This window comes from Athene cunicularia, assembly GCF_003259725.1.
Source record: "Athene cunicularia isolate RWA chromosome 8 unlocalized genomic scaffold, athCun1 chr8_part1, whole genome shotgun sequence".
NCBI lineage: Eukaryota > Metazoa > Chordata > Aves > Strigiformes > Strigidae > Athene > Athene cunicularia.
The window spans coordinates 6,674,614-6,698,119 of NW_020799109.1; the positions used below are offsets into that span (position 1 = coordinate 6,674,614).

At 37.5% G+C, this 23,506-nt stretch overlaps 1 protein-coding gene across 1 annotated transcript in view; it reads right to left on the bottom strand.

Annotated features, from left to right (window-relative positions):
• Positions 1–1,103: 1,103 nt before the first annotated feature.
• The window catches only part of LOC113483056 (protein zyg-11 homolog B), a 23,228-nt gene continuing 825 nt past the window's right edge, over positions 1,104–23,506 (bottom strand). Inside the window, exons 2-14 of the mRNA XM_026854283.1 lie at positions 17,585–17,750; positions 14,412–15,166; positions 11,649–11,789; positions 10,210–10,386; positions 9,975–10,039; positions 8,297–8,396; positions 8,165–8,215; positions 7,371–7,532; positions 7,206–7,253; positions 6,382–6,579; positions 6,238–6,290; positions 5,494–5,591; positions 1,104–3,145 (exon numbers count right to left, since the gene is read on the bottom strand). Of these exons, the coding sequence (XP_026710084.1) occupies positions 2,955–3,145; positions 5,494–5,591; positions 6,238–6,290; positions 6,382–6,579; positions 7,206–7,253; positions 7,371–7,532; positions 8,165–8,215; positions 8,297–8,396; positions 9,975–10,039; positions 10,210–10,386; positions 11,649–11,789; positions 14,412–15,166; positions 17,585–17,750 (2,205 nt within the window). The 3' untranslated portion in view covers positions 1,104–2,954. The remainder of the gene's footprint in view (positions 3,146–5,493; positions 5,592–6,237; positions 6,291–6,381; positions 6,580–7,205; positions 7,254–7,370; positions 7,533–8,164; positions 8,216–8,296; positions 8,397–9,974; positions 10,040–10,209; positions 10,387–11,648; positions 11,790–14,411; positions 15,167–17,584; positions 17,751–23,506) is intronic.

The window sequence follows — 23,506 nt, forward strand, 5'->3', positions numbered from 1 at the left end:
ACATGGATAGGAGGGGAAAAAAAAAAAAAACAAACCCACTCTCATGAGAAAGTCAACTTACAAGGAAAGAAAGCCAACTTCCAAGGAAAGAAAGCCTTCCTAAACTTGCCTCCCATTATCAGTGCTCTTCCAACTAACCAGACAGACAAGCACTATTAACACAGAGTAGTGGCATTTCACCCAGATCTGTTGTCAATAGGACAAAACACAGCTATCGCTCCAGGCAACCAAACTGACATCTCTTTGGTATCAGTGCTTGAGAAAATGCAGGGCCTGTATGTGCACATATATACAGTCAGTGTATCAGTCTATGCCAGACATTAGGGCGTATCACCTCTCTCCCATCACATATTTTCCTCTGTTGCCTAAGTTATTTTCTTCCTCTGATTAGATGTTCTTCAGCATGGAGACTTGCCAATTTTAACACTATGGCTTCCTACTTCTCTAGATGGGCTTTAAACCAAAAGTAAGTTAGTATAGTAAGGAAATGTGGCTTACCACATTGAAACTGGGTGTCACTTCATGCTATGATAGTCTCAGAGCAAACCACAATTTCACTTGTGCTAAAAGTTAACTGAACAATTCTGTGGGTGAGGCAGCTATACCACATTACACATGTACAAGTTTCCTATGTAAAAATCTACAAAGGTAAATCAGGGGCAGGATCGTCAGCCTTCACAAAAAAGACGCAAATGCCACAGGTAAAATACAAGAGTTTGGAAGTTGCTTCCAAAATTACTGTGGCAGGAACTCCTGAAGCTGCACAGGAATGTGAACTTTCTGTAACTGGCACATGCAAGTATATTTAGTGGATTTATACCTTGAAGGCAATCATACTTTTTAGCTCTGTTCAGTGTTTGTTTGCCTGAAGCATGTGGGAACAAAACAAAAAGGGTATGGAAAAATCATTTACACTGTCTATATTTCCTGGTTGCAGAACTTCATGAAGTGACATCTTCAGCATCTGGACTGATGTCAGTATCACACGCAGTTTGTGCTGCACATAGTATCAATATTTTTTTTTTGTGTGTGTGTGTGTGTGTCCCGAGTTTTAGTTAAGATGTTTCAGCAAGTTCTCCTGTTACTAGGAAAAACCGGTAATGTAAGGACAGTTGTCATCTTTATTTTAAAATCTTGTATCAATTGATTTATATTCTATTAACATCAATTTTGACAAGTTTTATGTTCTATTTCATGTAACGGAAATTTTGTAACAGAAGTCCCATAGTAGACATCTCAGAAGGGTGGTAGATAAAGGCTTGCAGGCCCTTTTTCATTTTTTTTAAACCACCTTCATAATTCAGAACTACAACAAATTTCTGTCCAAATCAATAAAACTGTATTTAACCAGATACACACATGAAAATGATGCTAGCCAAATTATACCTTCATACAAAAAGCAATTACACAACATTGATTAAATTACTGGATCAGTACCTTTTGAAGTTGCTGAAATACACAATAACTAGATTATTGAAGATTAGAGGTGATGTTTTTATTTGAAGGATGGGAGTTGGGAGAGGGAGGGAGTTAAAAATAGTAAAATATGGTCATCATGAAGAGGCCATCCCTTCTAGTAAGCTACCAAACATAAGTTTTGTTTTTAAACTCAGTTACCAATATATTTACAAAAGATTCTCTGAATATCAATCAGTTGCCATGGAAATATGGAGACTAACCAGATAAACAAAAACAATACCTGAAATTAAATTGAATTTGAATGGACATGCAGTTTGCTTCCGTCACTTGTATTTTATCAGGTATCTGTATGCTGTGCAATATGTTTCATTCAACACATCATTTAAAACCCATAGGTAACCAAGAAAGAAAAAGTTATTACAGTTAGCATCTTCATGTAAAATTTCACTCCCCACAAAACAATGCAATTGACACAGGGCTTACATAGAACACTTGGTGATATTTTGTACTGTGATGACTTGGAAGTATAATTCACTGCACAATACTGACAGAATATTTACAGAAAACAACAAAGCAATCATTAGTCTTTTATAAATAAGGTGACCAAATATCCTGGGCCTCCTATCAAGACATGCAATCCCCTTCATGATGAAGACAAGTCAGCATTTTGCTCTAAAGAGCCTTCTCCTTTGCCTATCAGTATTCTAAAAACAAAAGAAAGATATCACACACAACCAAAAGCAGTCAAACAACAACAAAACGCCATTCTTGTTATTGAGTTTCAAATCTGAAGCTTAGTTCGTCTTTTTAGGATTTTGTCTCACTTTAATCCTGTTTCTATTGCTTTAATTTAGCAGGTTTCCCCTTTCCCTGATGCAATGCTGGTCCCCACCTTACTAAGAGTAGGAGGACTGAGGAGAGCTGAACTGCAAAAAGATATTGTTCTAGCAGTAAGGAAAACAAAAGAACACAGCTCGCAGGCAAAAGAAAAAGGAAGTTGAAGACCCCATTTGTGTTTAGAAGGGTTATGAGACAATGGACATTTTGGTCGCCTTAGTTACAAGTCTCACTGTAACCTGCATGCATGTACTTTTGTTTTAATTTGTAAAAGTGTTGAATCTCACAGCCACACACAGTTCTATTCAAACACCAAACTGGTAAACAGTGTTATGAACAGCAATCATAGGGATGAAATAAATTTCTCTCCCAGAAGTCACAAAACAAGATATTCCTAGAAGTCTTTTTTTTTTTTTTTTTCTCCAGATGTGCATATTGATCTGTACAAGTCCCATCTCTTTGTAGCCAGCAGTAATCCTACAGGTGTGACCAGCTCAAGCAGTGACCCTTTAGAAGTTGCATATGCGGTTGCCATTAAAGTTGACATTCACCAAGGGTTACCATACATGGTGCTGGGTACCACAATTATTGGCAAATCACTTTAATGGTGACCACTATATTACAAGTTACTCCAACTACACACACATCAGAAAGGATTATTACAGAGACAATACTTTACAATCCTATACCTGCAGCTTTCAGTTTGGTTTATTTTGTTGCTGTTTTCTACCTGGCGGTGGTCTCCCATGACGCATAATGTGTTTTTCCAAACTATCTAAGATAGCAATAGCAATCCTTTGAACATGTGGATCAGTCTGGACGTTTTCCTTGATGTTGTATAAGTGCTGTAAACCACCTTCTTCAATTAACATGCTGCAGTATCTGGCAGCTGTAATAAGATTTAAAAGAGGGAATTAAGGAAAAAAAAAAAAATCTAGCTTAAGTATAGCAGATACTGTAAACACTGATTCAAACCCACTTTTGTCTCCTAGACGAGGCAGCATTTAGGACACTCCCTAAAGTGTCTTCAGAAGTGTGTCTGTACTTTAACAAGTAACAACAGAACAACAGATTTTTTTGGACAGGACTTGGATTGTAATCAGGTCTGTTTCCATGTCTGTCTTAGCTGACTGGAGAGTGCCTTGGAACATGCATATTATTCTCTCTCTCTCCCTCACCTCCCTTCACAGGCATTTTAAGTGCACATACATAAATTTTAAGAAATGGGAATAAGTAGTACTACAGTACATATGAGTATCCAGGTAAAATATCACCTTTACCAAAAACCTCAGTACAGAACAGTTTCCAAACAATGGTAGCAGATACACCACATCATTTGTACAGGCTTGTAGAGTGAATAGAAGCTAGTTCCTCCAAAAACAGTTTGCCAAATAGTATTGATGGTAGCTTTTAACTAGTTAGAAGTTGCTATGAATGCCTTTTCAGGGATAAAATTACACTTTTCTTTCCACTTTCTTTAGTGATTTTAAGAAGTTAAAAGCAAACCTATATCAGCTCCAGTGTTATTACAAGCAGGGACCAGCTATAAAGAGTGCCACATGTTTAATGTAACATGCAAGCTTCAGAAGCTGTTACAAGAAGGATGACTTTAATGCAATCCACAAAGCATTACCTCAGATATGCCAAATTTCAGCATTTATCTCTGTGAAGCAAGAGCAGAGTTGTTTAAATGCTGACATTAAGCTTTTCACTGAGGATCACATTTACTGCAGTGCTATTAATATTTTAGTTAAGTTAGCTCATTGAGGTGGATATGACATAGAGAAACAGCAAAAGGAGAAAAAAAAATAAACAAGAAAAATCAATTCCAGACTACTTTTTACTCTCATCTAGAAGTGGTCAAAATAAAATGCATCATCTCACCAGGACAAAGAGCCTTCTTGGTGCCAAACACCAAAAGCTTAATATTTTTCCCCCAAATAAATCTTCATATTTCAGAATTAAACACATTTTCCCTCAGAGTAGGTTATTACATTTGCTACCAAACATTTAGTTTCTCTGCAATTTTGTCCAGAAGCTTCTGGCACTAACTACCATCAGAACTAAATTTCAGGAATACTGTCTTGATCTCAAAGCAACAGTACACTATCCAAGTATTTCCAGCCTCTTCCTTCAACAGAGCAGTTACTCCTTGTCAATACAAGCCTCTGTGGCATGTTGAAAACTCAAGAGGTTAGGGCAGCACAAAATAAACACTAAAAATAAATAGAAATAGGACCATACTAAAGTAACAGAGCTGAGGCACAAGAGCAGTTACAGGGTCTTAATCAAAAACCGTTATCCAGAGTCTGAGCAGGAAAACAACTTTGTCAGAACAGTCCTACTTCAACATGGGAAAAGTCCTCACAGATCTCTCTGGACAGGGTACCCTGGGAACAGTGTCTCATTATATTTATGAGCTCTCTAGAGAGCAGGAAAACTACTTTATGTGGAATTATGTACTGCATGTTATTGTTTGGTCTTTTCCCCATAGAAATAGTGATTTATGGAACAGAGATAAACAAGCACAGATATTCTACTGTCAAGAAGATTAAAAACTGGCAGAGAAAATACTTTTAATACTTTAGAGGAAAGCTGCTTTGTATCTGGTAGAAGTTAATGACAATACACACATTCACATCATACAAATTTATGTCAAAAGAATTAATGCATTAAAAGCCAGGAAGGTTTGTCCAGTCTTCCATTTAGGTATGCTTAGGGGATTTATTTCCTTTCCCAATGCTTGTGCATTTCATCACATACAAACAAGACCCTGGTGTTCTCATTTCACAGGTGGGAAAGACAGATGAAGAAACTGACCTTCATGTCACATTAAGTTATTGCAAAAAGGCGATTAGAGATGAGGATTACCTAAAACTTCTGTTCTGATAGTAACCTGCTGCAATCATTGTTCTTAAAAGAAATGTGTTGCCCAATATTAATATTTACACTTCTGAACAAAAACACCTGTGCAAGCCAAAAATGTGGTTAATTTTAACACATGTCCACATTTTGGAATTAATACTGTGCATTTAGCAGTAAAATTCTAGTAAATAAAAAGTATATAAAGAACTTTTATTACTCTCTTTTCCTGACCCATTTAGTTAAAGCCTAACCGTAGTTTCTCCAACGGATTACGAGTGTATACTCTAGAAATTCTCATTTTTCTTGCTTCATGCTAGTGAATAATATGCTAAGAAATAAGAATTCTAAGGGTAAAGTTATATTAATACATACGGTTTTTGCTGCAGACATGCTGCATGGCCCACACTGCCCATAACTGGACACCAGGTGTCATGAAACAGCCAAGTAGCGGAAAAAACGGATTGAAGGATCTATTAAAAAATGAGAGGAACAGCAACTTGCATTATTACTAGATATTATTACTTCAGAGGTCACACGTTGTCTACTCAGCTACAGGTTTAATTAGGAGAGACAATTGGTAACCTAGAATTTTAGATGCATCAGGCAAGCCTTTTAATGTTTAAGACAATTGCTAGCAAAAATCACATTATAGTGGATATGCAGTATGCTTTTACCACATATTTTACCACATTTTATTTAGATACCTCCTGCTCCTTAAAAACAGCAGTAAAAACTAGTGGAAATTATAAGGATTAGATGGACAGTAATTATCTAATTGTACTTTTTGACCTCAGAGTTCTTTATCTAGGACAGATAGTGTTAACTGAGTGCTAGTCAATATAACCTCACTGGTTAATCTTTGTGTCAAAGGCTTTTAGGCATGCAGCTGAATACCTTTAATAGAAAAGCAGCAGAACAACATTACATTTTTCTTTTACAGGAGTCCCTAACCTTCTTCAGTCACAAAGGGAAAATTAGCATGCTGTGTATTTTAAGCTAGTAGGTGTTACTCCACTGATCAAAGCTATGTCTAGCTGGCAGCTCACTCTGCTTTGGGAACAAGTTTTAGATCTAGCTCAGTTTATTTTCCAAACTCAAAACCAAGGCAATAGTTACCTGTAAGCCACCATCTCACATTCTGGGGTTGGCCAATTCAAAATGGCAGAATGCTGCAAAATACAGAACCAAGAACACTCATTGTTAAATACAAACACTGAAAAAAATATAAGAGTATGATAAAATTCACCATTATTTCTGTACCAGCTGTTCAAGGAGAGATGTCCTCTGGCTGCGGCTTAACGTCCAGGCCTGCTCTCCTCGAGATATCAAATGAGCAATAATCCCTGCTGCAAAGTAGCTAACCTCCACCTCCACACTGTGCAATAATTTACTGATGTGGTCTATAAAGTCCTTCCACATTAATTCAGAATGGAGTTCTTTAACTTCAGCTATGTTATTCTAGAGGGGAAGAAAAAACAGAAAAGAAAAAAATGTCAACAGAAAAAATATGATACGAGGAAGATAAACTTACAAACTTGAATTACATTGTGTTAAGTAAACATAAACAACAGGATGACATCTTCATACATCCAGGTGACCACCCGATGTCAAAATACTACTTTTGCTTTTGAAAACTTTTCCAGTATAATTGCAGAAGTTTGTCTCAAAATAAAGAGGTCTTCTCATAAGTAATTTCAAGCTATGAGCATGCAGAGTACACTAAATTAAAGGCTAGTTTTAACATACACAATTTCAGTAAACTTCAGCAGTGCACGATTCTGAATTGCATTGATCTTCAACCTCCCTTTTTTACATTTGGACTCATCTGAAGACTCACTGTCCTTTTTTAAAAGCTATTTTTGTTTACTGTAACCATCGATTTCAATATAACTAGTGCTACTGGAGAATGGGTAACAGTCCAAAAACCAGTTTTGAATAATGCACACTATAAAGATTAAAGAACAACATAAAAATATTAAGCAAGTTTTCAGATTAATATGGAGTAAAAAAGAATTTTAAAAAATAAATTTTTAGCAGTATATATTTCGGGCGCTTTTTTTTAAATTTAAATTTTTTCATCTCACCAGAAGTCCAAGAACTTTCTGTTGGATGGATGACTCAGATGGAAAAGACTGTGGAAAAAAAAAAAAAAGAGAAACAAACTATAGGTAACCATTTATGTTTATTACTGAAACAATGTTAATAATAAACCTATGTTGATAATCTATCACCAAAACTGTATTCCTCACCTCTAAGACTCTCATGAAAAGTTCTAGCCCTTGATTTTCAATAAAGTGTCGACATGTTGTTGGAGATTCATCAGTGAGGTTCCAAAGTGCACTCAATGTGAACTTGAGGGTAGTATCTACAAGATTCTGATTTGTTTTCTGTTTAACTATTTGTAGAAGTTGCTGAAAATATAAAAAAATCCCAGTTATGATTGCGTAGCAAAGACTTTATTAGCTCTTCAGTTTCTTTCTGCACTGACTGGGGTAACACATAGCTATCATTTATATGCAGAGTAAAGATCTACATGTTCAGGGTCAAACTATACAAAATAAAACAGCTACTGAACTTTTTACATCCCCTTTGAACATGGCTGTCTGCTAGAGAAATTCCTTTGTTTTCAGCCTAATTACATGTGTAGTGTTATTACGGATGGCACAAAGCCAGCCAGAACTCTGGACACCACGTGAACATTGACAGCACTAACTCATTTACTTCAAATATTCCGAGTATCCTTCATCTTATACAATGGATTTCATATCAAGAGATGACTTGCTATTTTACTTTGTATTAATTGTGTCAAGTTTTTCCACTTCATCTTCTTTTCATCTGTGCTAATATGTTTCCCTGCCACAGTCTCTGATATTATCTCTAACAAACTCTAGGCTTTTCTCTTCTAAAGAGCTTTCAAATAATACAGGTTAATGTGTTCTTAGAATTTTATCACCTTATGTTTATTTCGTATCTTTAGGAATACTGTTACATGAATAGCTGGAGAGGATGGTATTTTCAACTGTCAGGAAAGTAGCTGACTTACCCTAACAATGAAGAGTTCTGCACCAAGTTGAGCTGTTTGCTCTGTTGAAAGCTGTAAACAAACAAAACCACATCAACCTTTTTTTAAGACTTTAAGAATATTATCCTGTCATCTCAAAGCTTAATTTTGTACCTTTGCAGCAAGAATGGAAATTATGGCAACAGCCATCCTTTGCATGTTTTGATCTTCATGATTACACAGCCACTGCATAACAAGTTTGGCTGCTTCAAACCTGGAAGTTAAAAATAAATTGAATTCTCATAAGTCTCATAAGTCTTAGTAAACAAAAGAAAAGAACACACACAGACAACTCAGAGAGAAATGCATGCAAGACAAAAGATTAACAGGAGTAAAGCTGCTTTGTACCAACAAAATACACAGTGAATTAAAGGTATTGCATGACCCTCACCCAGCTCTGAGTTCTTTGCTTAGGGTCTCTTACTTTTAACAAGTGGCCTTCCTCAGGGATCAGTATTGGGACTGGCACTGTTTAACATCTCTGTTGGTGACATGGACAGTGGGATCGAGGCACCCTCAGCAAGTTCACCAACCGAGCTGTGTGGTGCGGTCGACAGGCTGGAGGGAAGGGATGGCATCCAGGGAGACCTGGACAGGCTGGAGAGGTGGACCCAGGGCAAACCTCATTTTGTTCAACAAGGCCAAGGGCAAGGTCCTGCCCATGGGTCGGGGCAATCCCAAGCACAAATACAGGCTGGGCAAGGAGTGGGTTGAGAGAAGGACTAGGAGGTGTTAGTTGATGAGAAGCAACCCAGCTTGTGTGCTCGCAGCCCAGAAAGCCAACCGTGTGCTGGGCTGCATCCAGAGCAGTGCGGGCAGCAGGGCGAGGGAGGGGATTCTCCTCCTCTGCTCTGCTCTCATGAGACCCCCCTGCAGTGCTGGGTCCAGCTCTGGGGGCACCAACAGCAGAAGGACACAGACCTGCTTGAGCAGATCCAGAAAAGGCCACAAAGATGCTCAGGGGGCTGGAGCAGCTCCCCTGTGAGGACAGGCTGAGAGAGTTGGGATTTTTAGTCCCGAGAAGAGAAGACTCCAGGAAGACCTTAGAGTGGCCTCCCAGTACTTAAAGGGGGTTACAGAAAAGATGGGGAGGGACGCTTGATCAGGGGGTGTAAGGATGGGATGAGGGGTGACAGTTTTAAACTGAAATAGGGCAGGTTTAGATTAGGTATAAGGAAGAAATTCTTCCCTGTGAGGGTGGTGAGACACTGGCACAGGTTGCCCAGAGAAGCTGTGGCTGCCCCCTCCCTGGAAGGGTTCAAGGCCAGGTTGGACGGGGCTTTGGGCAACCTGGGCTAGTGGAAGGTGTCCCTGCCCATGGCAGGGGGGGTGGAATGGGGTGATCTTCAAGGTCATTTCCAACCCAAACCAATCTATGATTCTACAATATATGAAAGTGCACAGGAATTGCTTGCAAAGGAGGAAGAACAATTTGGCACAGTTTTCTGAAACAGACCAACACATTTCAAAGCATTTGGGCAAAACATGCAAGTAGAAAAATCTCTCCAAAAAAAGCAATCCCATAGTTCCACAGAGAAATCCTCACTTCTGTTAGACCCATCCAGGTGAAGTAAAAACAAACAAAAAAATCCATATATCAAAGGTGTTTTTTCAGACCTATATTCAATTGTGATGTACAGGCCCAAAATAATACAGGCCTGACAAATTCAGCACACTGGAATGATTTAAACTGAGAACAGAAACAAACCTTCTGACGGTTTGTTCTGAAAAGACAACAAAGAAAAATATTCTGCAATGCTGCAACTCATTTTAACTGACATATAAAACTTGCCTGTTAAATGGAACATCTTGAAGGATTCTGTCACTGCATAGTGAAAGGAGGCAATTCTTTTGCAGCTATGAGAAATTAAAAAGAATTACTTCATCAGACACATACATGTTTCAGAATATTTTCTTGATATGAATCACTGAACATATTTCCATGAGGTCATGAGAGATGGAGAAACGTTTTGTAAGATTCGCAAGACAGGGAATCCTACAGAAAATAAAGAAATTTCATCTTTTACCTGTTGATGATTTGGGAAGTGTTCCATAGCCTTCAGGAGCAAGTGAGTGACATCGGCCAGAAGTCGCACAGGCATGCCTGCTGCTAGATCTTGCTTGGTTAGGTTAAAGACACACGCACTTGCTGCTAACTGCACAGGCAAGTTCAGGGGGTGATTTCTCATTCCAATAACCACAAGCTGAAATGCAAGAGTTTTGCCCATGTTAGTTACACATTTGTGCACATACCCCAAGAGCAATCCACTTGCTTGAGGCCACAACAATGACTCACAGTCCAATTTCTGCCTCCCTTTTACTTAAGTGAAAAATCCATCTGGTGTGATTTTAGATCTCAGGAGGAACATCTCTTCCTGCTTAGTGAGTCAAAGCTGACAACTTCTATTTCTTCAAGTCCTTTTTCACTGGTTGCAGCAGCCTCTCAAATGAGAGGCTACATGGAATGCAAGAGATTCCTAGAAAGATCCAGGGTGTGCTTTACACACTGGGATAAAAATCACCAAACCCTTTCAGAGTTGAACGGGATAGGACAGAGTTTCTGCAGTGTAATGGTAAAGATGTAGTGGCTTCTTGTTTGGTGACTAGCCATTTCAGATCACAGCATAAACTGCTAGGTCAGGATATATTTTTCACAGCTTCTTCCTGAATTATATTTTCGGCTACATATGCTGATTGTGATTTCACCTAATAAAAATATTTTCTTTTTGATTGCCGATTGCCAGTTTTTTGGATACTGAAGCCAACAAAATCAAGGTCACTTGTTCAATGTCAAAGAGGATAGGAAAACCAAAAATCATCTGTCCTACTGATACCTCTTTTTATGATCACAGGAAAATTAAACCATCTCTGGTGTTCTAGACATGAAAAGCCAATGCCTAGAATAGATTTTTAAGGAAGTTCCTAGGATTTTCTAAGTTAGAGCCTGCTATAGAACACTAACGATGTTTATTTACTTGCTGTCATACTGGAAGGTGACAGTGGAAATGAAATGTCACTGAACACCTTCCTTATTACTATTTTGTAAGCATCACCAGAAAGCACTGTTGTACCTGGGGAATAAAACTAGATAGACTTTTGATTTGACCTAGTACAGATACGTTCTAATGACAGATTTCAGCATTAAAAGTTGGACCAAGATGATCCTTGAGGCCCGTTCCAACCTGATATTCTATGACCTGAAGAAAACTTCGTATCATAATCAAATTTACATGAAACAATTCAGATACTATACGTTAATCCAGATAAATTTTACCTAACACAAAACACTACAAACCATCTTCTACATCACTATTGTTTAAATAGTTCTTAATTTTTATCCAACATTTAAGATTAAAAGTCACAACCAAAAAATTTAAAAGTTTATAAAATAATTTATACCAAAGTTTTGGGAATGGGCTCAGTTTAACAAACAATGCATGATAATCATCAAAACTATGTATCTTACCTTTAAAATTTCAGGCTTTGTTTTTTCCATTACATGTGTTAGGCTGAATAAATGAAAGAGTGCTTCTCTCACAAAGAAGGCCCGTTCACTGTAACGCTTCAGCGCTTCAGCAATCTGAGTTTCGTTTGCTTCTCCCGACACCTATGAACAGAGAAGTAATCTTTAGTTCAAGATGTCATCATTTTACTTTAAAAATTTTGTTCTTAAAAAGGGCAAAGCTGCAGTTACAAAGGCGGTAGTATTTTTAGCCAAAACCTTCAGTAACCAAGTGATTACTTTATCTGGCTATATTAATCCAGAACTACACAATCTTCAAACATTCTTCATAAAGAAGAAACCACATAGACCCTAAGTAGGCTTCAGTCATGTCTTGAAGCAGAATTGTATTAAATCACTAAGTAGAAGTAGCACTGCATAAACAACAAAAGCTGCTTATAAAATGCACCAAACACCTAAAAGCACTATTTGTAACAATGCTCTGGCAAATGCAGCTGGTAAACTGATGAAGATAATATTTTGGCTGTAATTTTTTGGCTCTGGGTTCTAGCTCTGTCAATAAAAAAAGATTTCTATTCTTTGTCTACATCAACTTTCCTGTAAGCTCTATCTGTAGCAACAGCTTTCCAGCACCATACTGAAGTAGTAACTCATGCTCTCTGCGAAAGTAGTAATTCTTAAAACCAGATTTTAAACACACATGAAAACTAAACGAGCTAATTTAGGTGAAAGTCTGCATTAGAAGCTATGAGCTGTTGACTAATAGGAGCTTAAGCTTAAGCAGAATATTAAATCAAAACTAGCTGCAAATTTTTCCGCTTCCCAATCTGTTATACTTTCCATTTAACTATATGTTATCTACTTTATAACTGTAAGTTGTATAACTACGTGGTTTGTTCCTCAGTCCTACTATTTAATGAATCATTGCTGCAATCACTGTTTTTTAAAATTCTTAGGGCAGCATGCAGAACTTGTTCTACTTAATGTGTCATGTAAGGGAACGCAAATGTTCGATAGATTGAAGTATCACATTCTATGCATCCTGTATTGTATAAAGCCAAATTTTTCAAAACTTGTTAGATCAGGAATATATTACAGCCTTGAGAGAACTGATACCATCTTGGATTTAGTTTTATATTCTCTACTGATTAGAACAAGGCAATCATATTTACTGACATGTTCTGCAGCCAATTATACACTATACGAAGAATTTCCACTTTGCTTCATGTTCTCAACTATAATGTCTGCCTAGTGTTCAATCTTTCAAGAATTTTCTATAATCAAATTTCACAGGATTGATGTAAAGACAGTAATATTTTATTTCTGCTGTCTCCATGAGTGCTGTGTCCTGTTTATGCTTTAGCAGTATCTAGACTACGCAGCTGAATATTTCAGTATAGTCACTAATTAATTTCAGGTCATAAAAAAAAAGTAAATAAAATAATCACTGCCTACAATCTCTTCTTGACAATTAAGTCTTTAAAAAAAGAAACTACACTGTTACAAGTAAATTCATGATTTTTACATTACTAGAATTTTCTTCCTTCCTGCATTTTCACAGCACAGTCACTCGTATGAAGCATATATTCTAAATGGCAAGGATTATATTTAATTATTTTATACCAAACACGATGTATAATTTCCTGGTGTTGTATATCACACCAAACAGGAATTTGCTTTCTTCAACAATGTATTTCAACTATCATACACATCATTATCAGCTGTGACAACTCAGTACTCAGGAGACTCAGGCATTAACAACTGTCAAAGTTCCAGGGGAAAAAGAAAATTATAAAATTCTGTAGCTGTGTTACCTCACTTGCCTATAACAAGAGCATTCTGAATTTTAAAAGGGGAGCCTAAAACTCAGCTTGCACGGGAGAGAGACTAAACTATGGACACATTATGTTGACTCGTCCTCATTTCCTCTGATGCTTCCACCATCCTCATGCCACAGTATAAAACAAAACTCAGAGTCAAAGATGATATGCCACTGACACTGACATGTCTAAACCATCTCTTTCTTCTTTAATTCTGACCCCTTCATAGCAGGGACAGGATAAGCTCATTCTCCAGTAAGTCCATGCATAGCCTACAGAACAGGGAACAACATCTTGCTGCCTGGCACTAAAAGATAAATAAATGTACTTCAGCAAACATCATCTCATCCTAATGGGCTAAGTAATTTAGGATTTGTTCAAGAAGAGGAAGTTTGTCAACCTAGGTAATTGTTTCTTACATGTTCATCACCAAAAGACCTTTCAAGGTGGGCAGAAATACTGTAATAAGAAATAGAAGTGGTGATGGGAGTACAACAGCCGCTCAGTTATTATAAAGTTTTATTGTATCTGTTGTGTTAATAATGAACTGCTCAAAGGTTATGCAAATTGTACCTCCATCTCTTACATATTGCTGCCTTATGCTAGGTACTGTGCTGGGATCCAGAGAATATTATTCCAGTAAATTACTTCAGACTAGACAACGTTCAGCTCTCTTAGAACTGATATGTTAAATCAGGATCTAAAGCTCGCTGAAAAGGCACAGAAAATAGATGCTTCTTACAATAGTATTATGTAAATTTAGCAGTTTCTATGCCAGAATTAAGTAGGAATTTGACACAGAGTCAGTAATTACAATTAACAGTTAAAAAAATAAAATGAACCTACCAACCCCCTTCTGAAACACCCACATACATTTGCTACAAATTATTAGTTCTGTTTTTCCTGCACATTGTAATTTTTCAGTAAAATTAATCCCCCACTTAACCTTTAGGTTTCCTTCTCCTGTTAGGAATTCTGAGTAGCCGGCATCAGTAGCTAGCAGTCCTACAAACTGCATTGTGGGCCGTTGCTGAATAAATGCTTCTACAGCTTTATCCGTAACGTGTTTTCTTCCAGAAATGTCCAAAGACACAAGGTTAGGCAAGATATCTTTCTGTTCCAGTAAGCGAAGTGCTATGTCTGATGTGAACTGTTTGTCATCTGAAATATCGAGGTGATTCAGGTATTTTAGTTCTCTTATAACATCCAGAATCTGGGTTGTGGTCATTTTCAAGCATTTCAGGTGGTGCATGGTTAAAGACTTGAGTCGGTCTTTGCAGGTGAGGAGTGCTGTTATGTCAGTGACAGAGGTGTTTGATATATCCAGACTTTCTAATCTAGGAAGAGATGCAACATCTGCCAAGTCCTCGTTGTAGAACAGAACATTGGTAATACTCAATGCACGAAGCCCAGACAACTGACTGAAGCACCTCTCGTACGGGTCTTCCAAAGAAAGAGTTAGTGAGTTCAGCACAAGGCATTGCAGATTTTGTTGGATCCATTTATTGCTGCCAAGTCCACTTATAATGTCTGTGATTGTTATATCTGCATTCACCCCAGTAGCATCAAGTTCTACCAGCTTGTGATGGCAGAATGCTTTCCGGAAAGCCACAGCAGAGATTTTAGCTTTCCGAATACAAGCTCGTTTCAAACGCATCTGGTTGCCTCGAAAGATACCCACAGTTCCATCATTCAGAAGCCCTGTTGGAAAATAGCATTAGTGTTTGGCTCTAGAGTTACAGAACATCACTTTTAAGAACCTAAAGGGTTAACAAAGTGTTCAAGTGTTAACAAAGAAAATTAATTGCAAAGTAGTTAGTCTCAGATCATTATGCCACTGATCTCAAAATTTTATATCTGAGATTCCACTTTTAAGATTACCATTTCACTTTCAGAAAATTCCAGGTTTAAGAATAGGACAGATAAATTAAGATGCAGTATATACACATTACCTGTTTGGTTCAGAACATGGAACATGCAATAAATAAAACGTGGATATGATTCAAAAACATTCAGACTGCTGCCTGCACGTTCTGGATTTTCTCACTGAACTGGTTAGAAATGTGCTAAAACCAGAATTTCAAAATTTCTAAAAGTTATTCTTCCCTGGTCACAGTTCTGTTAACCTCACAATAGTACCAGCAATCAATGACCAGTTCTCATCTCTCCAACTCAACTTAATAATTTAACATTTGACTGAATTTATAAGTAGGATCAATACACTAAACTGAGCTAATTAAGTTCTTCTATATATCCCTCATGAAGAAGGTAGGAGTGTTGCTCAGAAACAAGCTGAATGTGAGAAAAACCTAAGAAGTGATTTAAAGAGGACAAAGGGGAGGACAAGGAAAGGGTGGGAAGAAGAGAAATACAGCAATGAAAAAGGGAAATGCAACAATCTTGCTTGAGATAATAGTCTTTTTGCTCTGCAGCAAGACTGCGTAAGTAATCTTTTCTTGCAACATAACTAACTGAAACAATACATTTAGTTCTATGCACAGGATTATCCAACACGTATTGAAAACATCAAGATTTCTTCTTTGTATCTTATCAACAGAAGGATTACTGCTTTACAGAAAGCCATATGAAAATGGTATGGCTGCACAAGCATACAGTGAAAAGGAGTAGGAAGAACATGTCCTTCTAGTTTCACTCTAGAGGATTATAAATGTCAACACTCCTGGCTTTCATCTCCTGTCTTCAAGCATACTGAACATCGAAAAGAAACTGAAAATGCAGTATATTTGAATAAAAACATCATTCCCACTAAAGTTTGGATTTAAGATAGTAGTTGCCTCTGTGACAAAGTCAAATTAAGATTTGCAGACCTTTCTAAGGAGCAGTTTAGACATTTCTGACCAAGTAGTCGGGGCACTCCTCTTTTGCAAAGAAAGCAAAGGTATGGAGTGAAATTGGTACCCAGCAGAAAAATTAAATGCAATATATAATTATAATTTGGTTAAAGTATTGCTAAATTGCTTCTTAATATTTGTTCATCTTTTAATTTAAGGATCTATTTATGCCCTCCCACTAGCCTACCTTAGCCACACCCTGTTTATCTGGCACACACTTGTTTTCGTCCTGCACTCTGACACAGTGGTTGTGACATTTCAGTATCTGGAACTGCCTTCATTATGACTAGTACTGGTAATAAGTTTCTAGTAATTCCTTGAATCTGGTTTCTTGGGACTACTCTAAATAACATAGAGTAATGTATGTTGAAGATGAAAAGTTTTTTTCAGTTTGCCTTTTTTTAGGACCATTCCTTCCACTATATCCGACTAGAACAACTTGAGAAAACACTAGTATTTTCACAGTAAGGCCCAATCAAATCTGCACCTATGGGATAGGGCACTTGGTCTCTTCAGAGTAATTTTTATAGTGTCAGATCTCATATTTTAATAAAAGCCTCCAGGATCATCAAGAATGGATCTCCTGCCTCTTCTCTAGGGTAATCTGTACATTCATTCCTTTCCCACTAAGAAGCCTTTATTGACACAACATTTTCTGTTGTCACTCTTAAAGCAAGTAAAGGAGAAGGCAAGTCTCTCCTCAAAGACGTGCTGACAGAGAACGTGGTAGGCCAGTACATAAAAGTTAAGTACACCAGAAGGTATTTTTCACATATGTTTATACTACTCTTGAAACTGACTGCTTTTGAGCAAATAATTCCACTTCAACAAAAGTGTTAAAAGAGATGAGAAACTATTTTGATGAAAATCACAAGATTATTTCCTAGTTTAATCACATGGATACACAGTAAAGAAAACTCAATCACTTGCTCTGCAAGAGATACTGAAATATTTGAGTGCTGTAGAATCAAATTTTTTTTTTTAAGTACTTGAAAGAAGATCTATTAAAGAATGTTCCCTTAAAGGAACATTAAATTAAAATCATAAACCCAAGACAAAGGACTTTCTATTTAGAACTATCGATATGGCAATGCAATTTCAGCTGAAGCTGGAAAAGCGAAAAATCACAGAAATTCTCTATTAAGAGATTAAGGAAGACAGTTTTAACAGCTGAAACAACAGAATCTACTAGAAAATACACCAGAAATGCAGTGTCACATTCCAGCAAAATATTTTCACTGATGACCCACAAATAATTGTTTTTTACCATGAAATGCCATCGTCTGCAGCAATCGATCAGCCACTTCTTGAGGAAACATTCCTGGTTCCTGCAAGCACAGTGTTCCATCTTGCCTTTCTGTGCAAAACTTTTCTAGGTTGGCAGTCAGGAAATTCAAACAGATATCAAGTAAAGAATAAGGAGAAGCTTCCTCCTGTCATACACAAAACACAATGAAACAAATGAGATTTAGTCAAATCATTATCTCTGACTATGAGTCTTCCATTACTCTATAATGTTGGGTTTAGGCAAACCAAGTCTTTTTTGTTAGTCTGATTCTCATTGGAACAGGCAAATATTACAAAAGGTGTCTCCCTTAAAGCCACACAAAGTCAGGTGACACACTAAACAGCCAAACAAATGGGCAGCTTCCTCCCCCAGTCACCCCCAGAACCACATCCAGTCTGGTCTGTTGTGCTTGAGCCCTGCTTGTGTTCAGAGGAAGAAAAGTAATTGCTGAAAGATCATCTGAATTTATGAAGTCTACTGGAATTAATCAAGTAGGATAGACTGCAAGAAGACTTTAAATAAAATTTTACTTCTTGATTTGTACTATTTCTTTTAATCTTTCCTTAAAAAGTCAACCCATACTAGAAGTCTACTACCAACCTACATTAGAAATGCAAATAAATTTCATATAGTTAGGAGCAATTCTTGATATTGAAAATGGCAGCTAGAGCTTCAGATCAAAAAGGGACACTAAGAAAGACCTATTTTAAGTTCACATTTTGTGCAGCAATTAAGTAATAACTGTTGCAGTATTCCTTCTGATTATAGATACCAATTTTCTCCTTTTTACGCTAAGCACCTGGAAATCATCTATAATAGAATCCTGGGTACAAAGGACAAAGCAGTAACATAAACTTGAACTTTACCTTCAGAGTTCGAGATTGTACACTAATATACAAAAATCTCAAAGTTTTTTTTAATTCCATGTCTAATAATAGCCTACTGTTTTCAGTCACACAGATTAATCAACATAAAGAATGACTCGCAGCACTGTGAATCATCCCCAGCACTACACAAAAGAAGGCCGAGTGACTGGTACATACTCCCCCAGACAATTTTGAAAATAACAGTGTCAACTGTTGTCAGATCTCATCTGTAAGAAAAATTGTAGCTTGCCTTTTATACTGAAAGTTCTGGATAATTTCACCTTTCCTTCCTAGCTCATTTAACTTCTCTTCTGTTGCTTCATTTGCCTACTATGTTCATCACATAAGTACAGAAATATATAAAAGGTTATATATAAGAAATATAAAAAGAAAATTACAGAAAAAAAGTCTTCTAAAACAAGGTGCATTTATTTGAAGACAGACATACCATGTTAGGGCAAAGATGGAATGGAGCTTATCCTTAATGAATCATGTATTGACAACAATGAGACACTGCAGTTTAATAGCTCCTGAAAGACTTAAGTAAAGGTTTGGGAACTAGAAACTCCAAATTATTCAAATACAAGCTCTTTCTGCAGCTTTTGGCATCCAACTTCCAACTCCTTTGACTCAATTTTGCCAAATGCCTTTTTTTATTTTTTTTTTTTTTGAAGCTTGATTGTTACATTTTAATTTTTGAAGAAACAGGAGAACAGGAGTTACTTTGCCATGCGACTTGTTATGGCTTCAGCCCAGCTGGCAGCTAAGCACTACATGGCTGCTTGCTCACTCCCTGCCCCACGCTGTGGACGGATTGGAAGAAAAAGGTAAAAACTCATGGGTTGAGATAAGGTCAGTTTAATAGGACAACAAAAGGGGAGAAGAAATAATAACAACAATACTACTAATAAAAGATTATACAAAACGAGCGATGTACAATGGAATTGCTCACCACACAGAACCTGACCTTCAGCCCACCCCTGCCCAGCTCCCCCAGTTATATACTGGGCATGGAGTGGTATTGACTATCCCCCTGGCTAGTTCAGGCCAGATGGTCCTGGCTGGGACCTCTCCCAGCTTCTTGTGAAAATTAACTCTATCCTGGCCGAACCCAGGATACTTGCTCACATTACCAGAAAACGGCAATTTTTGGCTGCCTCCAATCTTAAACTGATAGGAAAAGGAAGGACAGAATTTGGAACTGTGACCATCTTTGCTTTCTTTACAACATGCAACAATGCCTGAAGTACTTCTAAAGAGAAAAAACAACCCATTATTTTAAAATAGTACATTTTTTAAAGGAAATGGAAAAAATTTCTTTTTAACCTGAAATTAATACACACACCTAGGACTTGTATGACAGCTGATGATTCAAACAAAAATCAGAACCCTTACTCAAAGGCATATGAAAATTATTCCCACTGAAGCAAAGACATCCTCATCTCCCATTAGATCTTGTGCTTCTAATTTGATGCTTAAACATGACAAAACCAGAATACTGGCTGCCTTCATTTCTTCTGACACCGTTCCATAACTTCTGCCAGAAAAGCTAAAACACTTTTACATATCAGCAAACTCCAATGAGAATTTTTAGCCTTGGAGATAGGCCACTAGTATATGACTCAGAAAACTGTTTTTTCAGCCAGTAACTAACTGGCCAATCTGTAATTTGGAGATACTGTTTTGATTTTCATATAAAGTAATTGCATTAGAAGTTCATACAGGACATCTCCATACAATAAAGGAACAAAATCCACAAGCAGCAATCAATTACACTGGCAAGTAACATAATATTGTTTTTGTTAACTCCACTTACACCAGTTATAGGAGACATCTGTAATGTTTCTTCAACTTGTTACCAAAAGGCTGAAGAAATACACCTAGCAAGGTGTAATCCCAAGGTAATCTAGACAGATAGGAAAACATTTTTATCTATATCTAATAAAGTCCCTTGACAAGCATCATAAAAACAGCTCCCTAGACTGTCTGCTACTGAAATAGAACAGCTTGAATGCAGCCTGTAAACTTCTGATGTGAGCTAGCAACATTCCTTTTCTCAACTTCTATTTACTTAAAGAGAATATTGCCCAGTTAAAGACCTCATAGTAAAACTGTTCGGTTGTATTTAAAAACTCTTAAAAGATTCAGATTTAAGTGGTTCCTTTCTCTAGCTATGCTTTTCAATGTCAACTTGAAAACAAACCTGGCATTTGTTTTCAGCTCATTTCATTTTCTGGTTCTGATACTCTAATGAGACACTGTAAATGTGTGTCAACCATAGCGCATGATTATTTTTTTTATTTAATACAGATCACCCAGCAATATTTGAGTAGAACTTTTCTTAGGTATATTTGACTTTTGCATAGCCATCTTATTACCTGGTACTTCCATGTAACTTCAAGGTTTCTTTTATTCTATCAAATTAATTCAGTGGCCAGAAAATAGATATAAAAATAAATTTCCCAAAACACAGAATTATGCATTACATGATTCAAGTCAAAGCGTCATTAGCTAAAACACGTAAGGGTAATGTGACACATCTAAAACCGATCAGCTTATGGAATAGTACAAAAAAGTAGAATAATTGAATTTAGATGGGCTTTTAAAGGCTTATTTAAATTAACTACTTTAAAAAGACAACTTTAAGTGCTTAATATAACCAAGGCAAACAAAAAAAGGGCAGGGGAAGGAGGAGGAGGAGTAAACTACATAGCTATTGGCATCTAACAGTAACCCAATACACTAGTGGACTGAAATGCAATACCCACTTCAACATGTTACCCAGTTCAGCTTACAGCTCACACACTAGTGCAGTTGGAAAGGTTCTCCTGAAGAACACTATCCTCTACATTTTCTTTTAAAAACTCCTTGAATCAACTTTAAATACTGCTAGAATGTGTTTAACCTATATTTCGAAATGAGTTTTAAAAAGACCTTAAGGGAGCGTGCGGAATAAGTTAAGAGAATCTTAAACAAAACATTATGCCTGGATTAACTGGCAGAGTGTGAACATCAAAACAAAATCCTGTTCATTGGAGAAAGCATCACAACGCAACCACTTGTTTATACAACAATAACTAAAAAAAGAGACAGGCTTAACTGATGTTTTACATCAGTAATTGCAATCTAACTCTGCACAAAAAGTAAATTCCACTTGCTGTGTGGGCCTTTTTCACTATAGGTATTGTGATCCTAACAACTTCAGCCTGAAAGATTCAGTTCCTTCTGGCTTTGTGTCTCAGACTCATTAAAAATCAAGCCTTTTTTTCCATAGGTAGTTTTTTAGGGCTTTTCCACCCCTCCTCAATAAACCAGTATAAAACACTGGAAGACAAATACCACTTTCAGTTCTAACAGAACCACTTCTGTGACATACTCCCCAATTCTTAGACCCAACTGTAGACTCAGTATGACAAAACCCAAATGCACAAGAGCTCTGTATGTCAGGCCCATCTGCTTTTTTTCTTTCTGAAGTCTCAAGGAGATGGGGTGCAGGATAAGGGATCTTCCAAATTGTGGCAGTTATTTCTCTCAAAAAGTTAGCCAGAAAATAAGAGGTAATTTAGAGCCTTACTTTTTGGTGTTGGACATAACACATTTCTGTCTGTTTTCCACCTCTCCCCAGCCCCAGAACTTTACTTATTTTCTTAAAACAATCAAGAAATAGCAACTCAAGTAATGGTCATCAAATTTCTTCTGAGCGCTAATAAAGGCAAGGCAGTGAAAAACAAACTTTTTCATTATTTATATTACGAAGAAAGTTTTATGATTTTCCTACTTAAATTAAATGCAATGAATTAGACAACTTATTAACCAGGCTCAAGGAAAGATTATGCTCAAAACTCAAATTTAACATTACCTATTCTGGCACAAGTGAGAACATGCTGATTAAAGTTACTAGAGATACAAAGCTGGCAGAGATCTCAAGAGGTCTAAAATTAAATAGTGCCACATTAAAACTACATAGTAAGGCCACATATTTCAAGATTAATATCAGGAACTTCAGATATGAGTTCATCAATTAGAAATGACTGGAGAGAAGAACCTGAATGGTTTGCCTAACCACAAGAAAACAATTTGAGGCAGCCAAAGGCGGCATCGGGAAAAGCATCAAGCAAAAATATGGAAGTATTATGTCATTTTCGAGACACTCAGAGATCTCATGGGGCTATTTGTGTTAAGAGATACCTGCACCATTTCAGTTTGAACATAACAGCTACTAGAATGCTCTGGAGGAAAAATGCATGTTGGGAGTAGGAAACAAAACCAGCTTTTCTTAGCCTAGCAGATCGAAAGATGAGAGATATGAATGCCACCTATAAATACTGCAGAGTGAGTAAAAACTGTGGAAGGAAAAAAGCTATTAAGGTGAAGCACAGTGCCAGCACAGCAACAAAGGTGCACAGAAATGCCATGAATTAGAATTTTTGCCATAAATTTAGAATCAGTACACAGATCAAAAACATCAAAACAATGAAGGTCTAGCCTAGTCCACTGAATAGAACAGGTGCAAAAGGTACCTACTTTTAATATAAAAAAATTTATTAGGGGATTAAGTGAAATTAGGTTTTTAATAACAAGGGCTGCAGCTAGATAACCGAGGGAGTTTCTGCTAGTCCTTTAAAAGCAAATATGCACACTCATCTCGCAGAGGAGCAATCAAAGCAGCACCCATATGTTCTGCTCCGCGGCCTCTCTCTAACAGAGAAGGAGAAGGGCTGTTTCTCCTCCGCCGGTTTTGGGCAGCTCCGCGCTGTTGGGAGCAGGGTACCACACACTACACAGACCCGCAAGGCCCACGTACCGAGCGCCCCACAAACGCCGTGCTTTCGGCGGCACGGCTTTTTCCAGACAGCCCCTGTACAACGCAAGCCCCAGAGGGAAAAGTGCTGTTCGAGGGTTGGATTGCACCCAGGCTGGGGGGGAGACACGAGGCGGAGGAGGCGGGGAGCGGGCTGCCCTCTCCTCTCCTCGGTGCCGGCCGGCTGAGGAGCTCCCCCGGCGGGCTGCCCCCCGCTCCGGCGTGGCGGGAAGG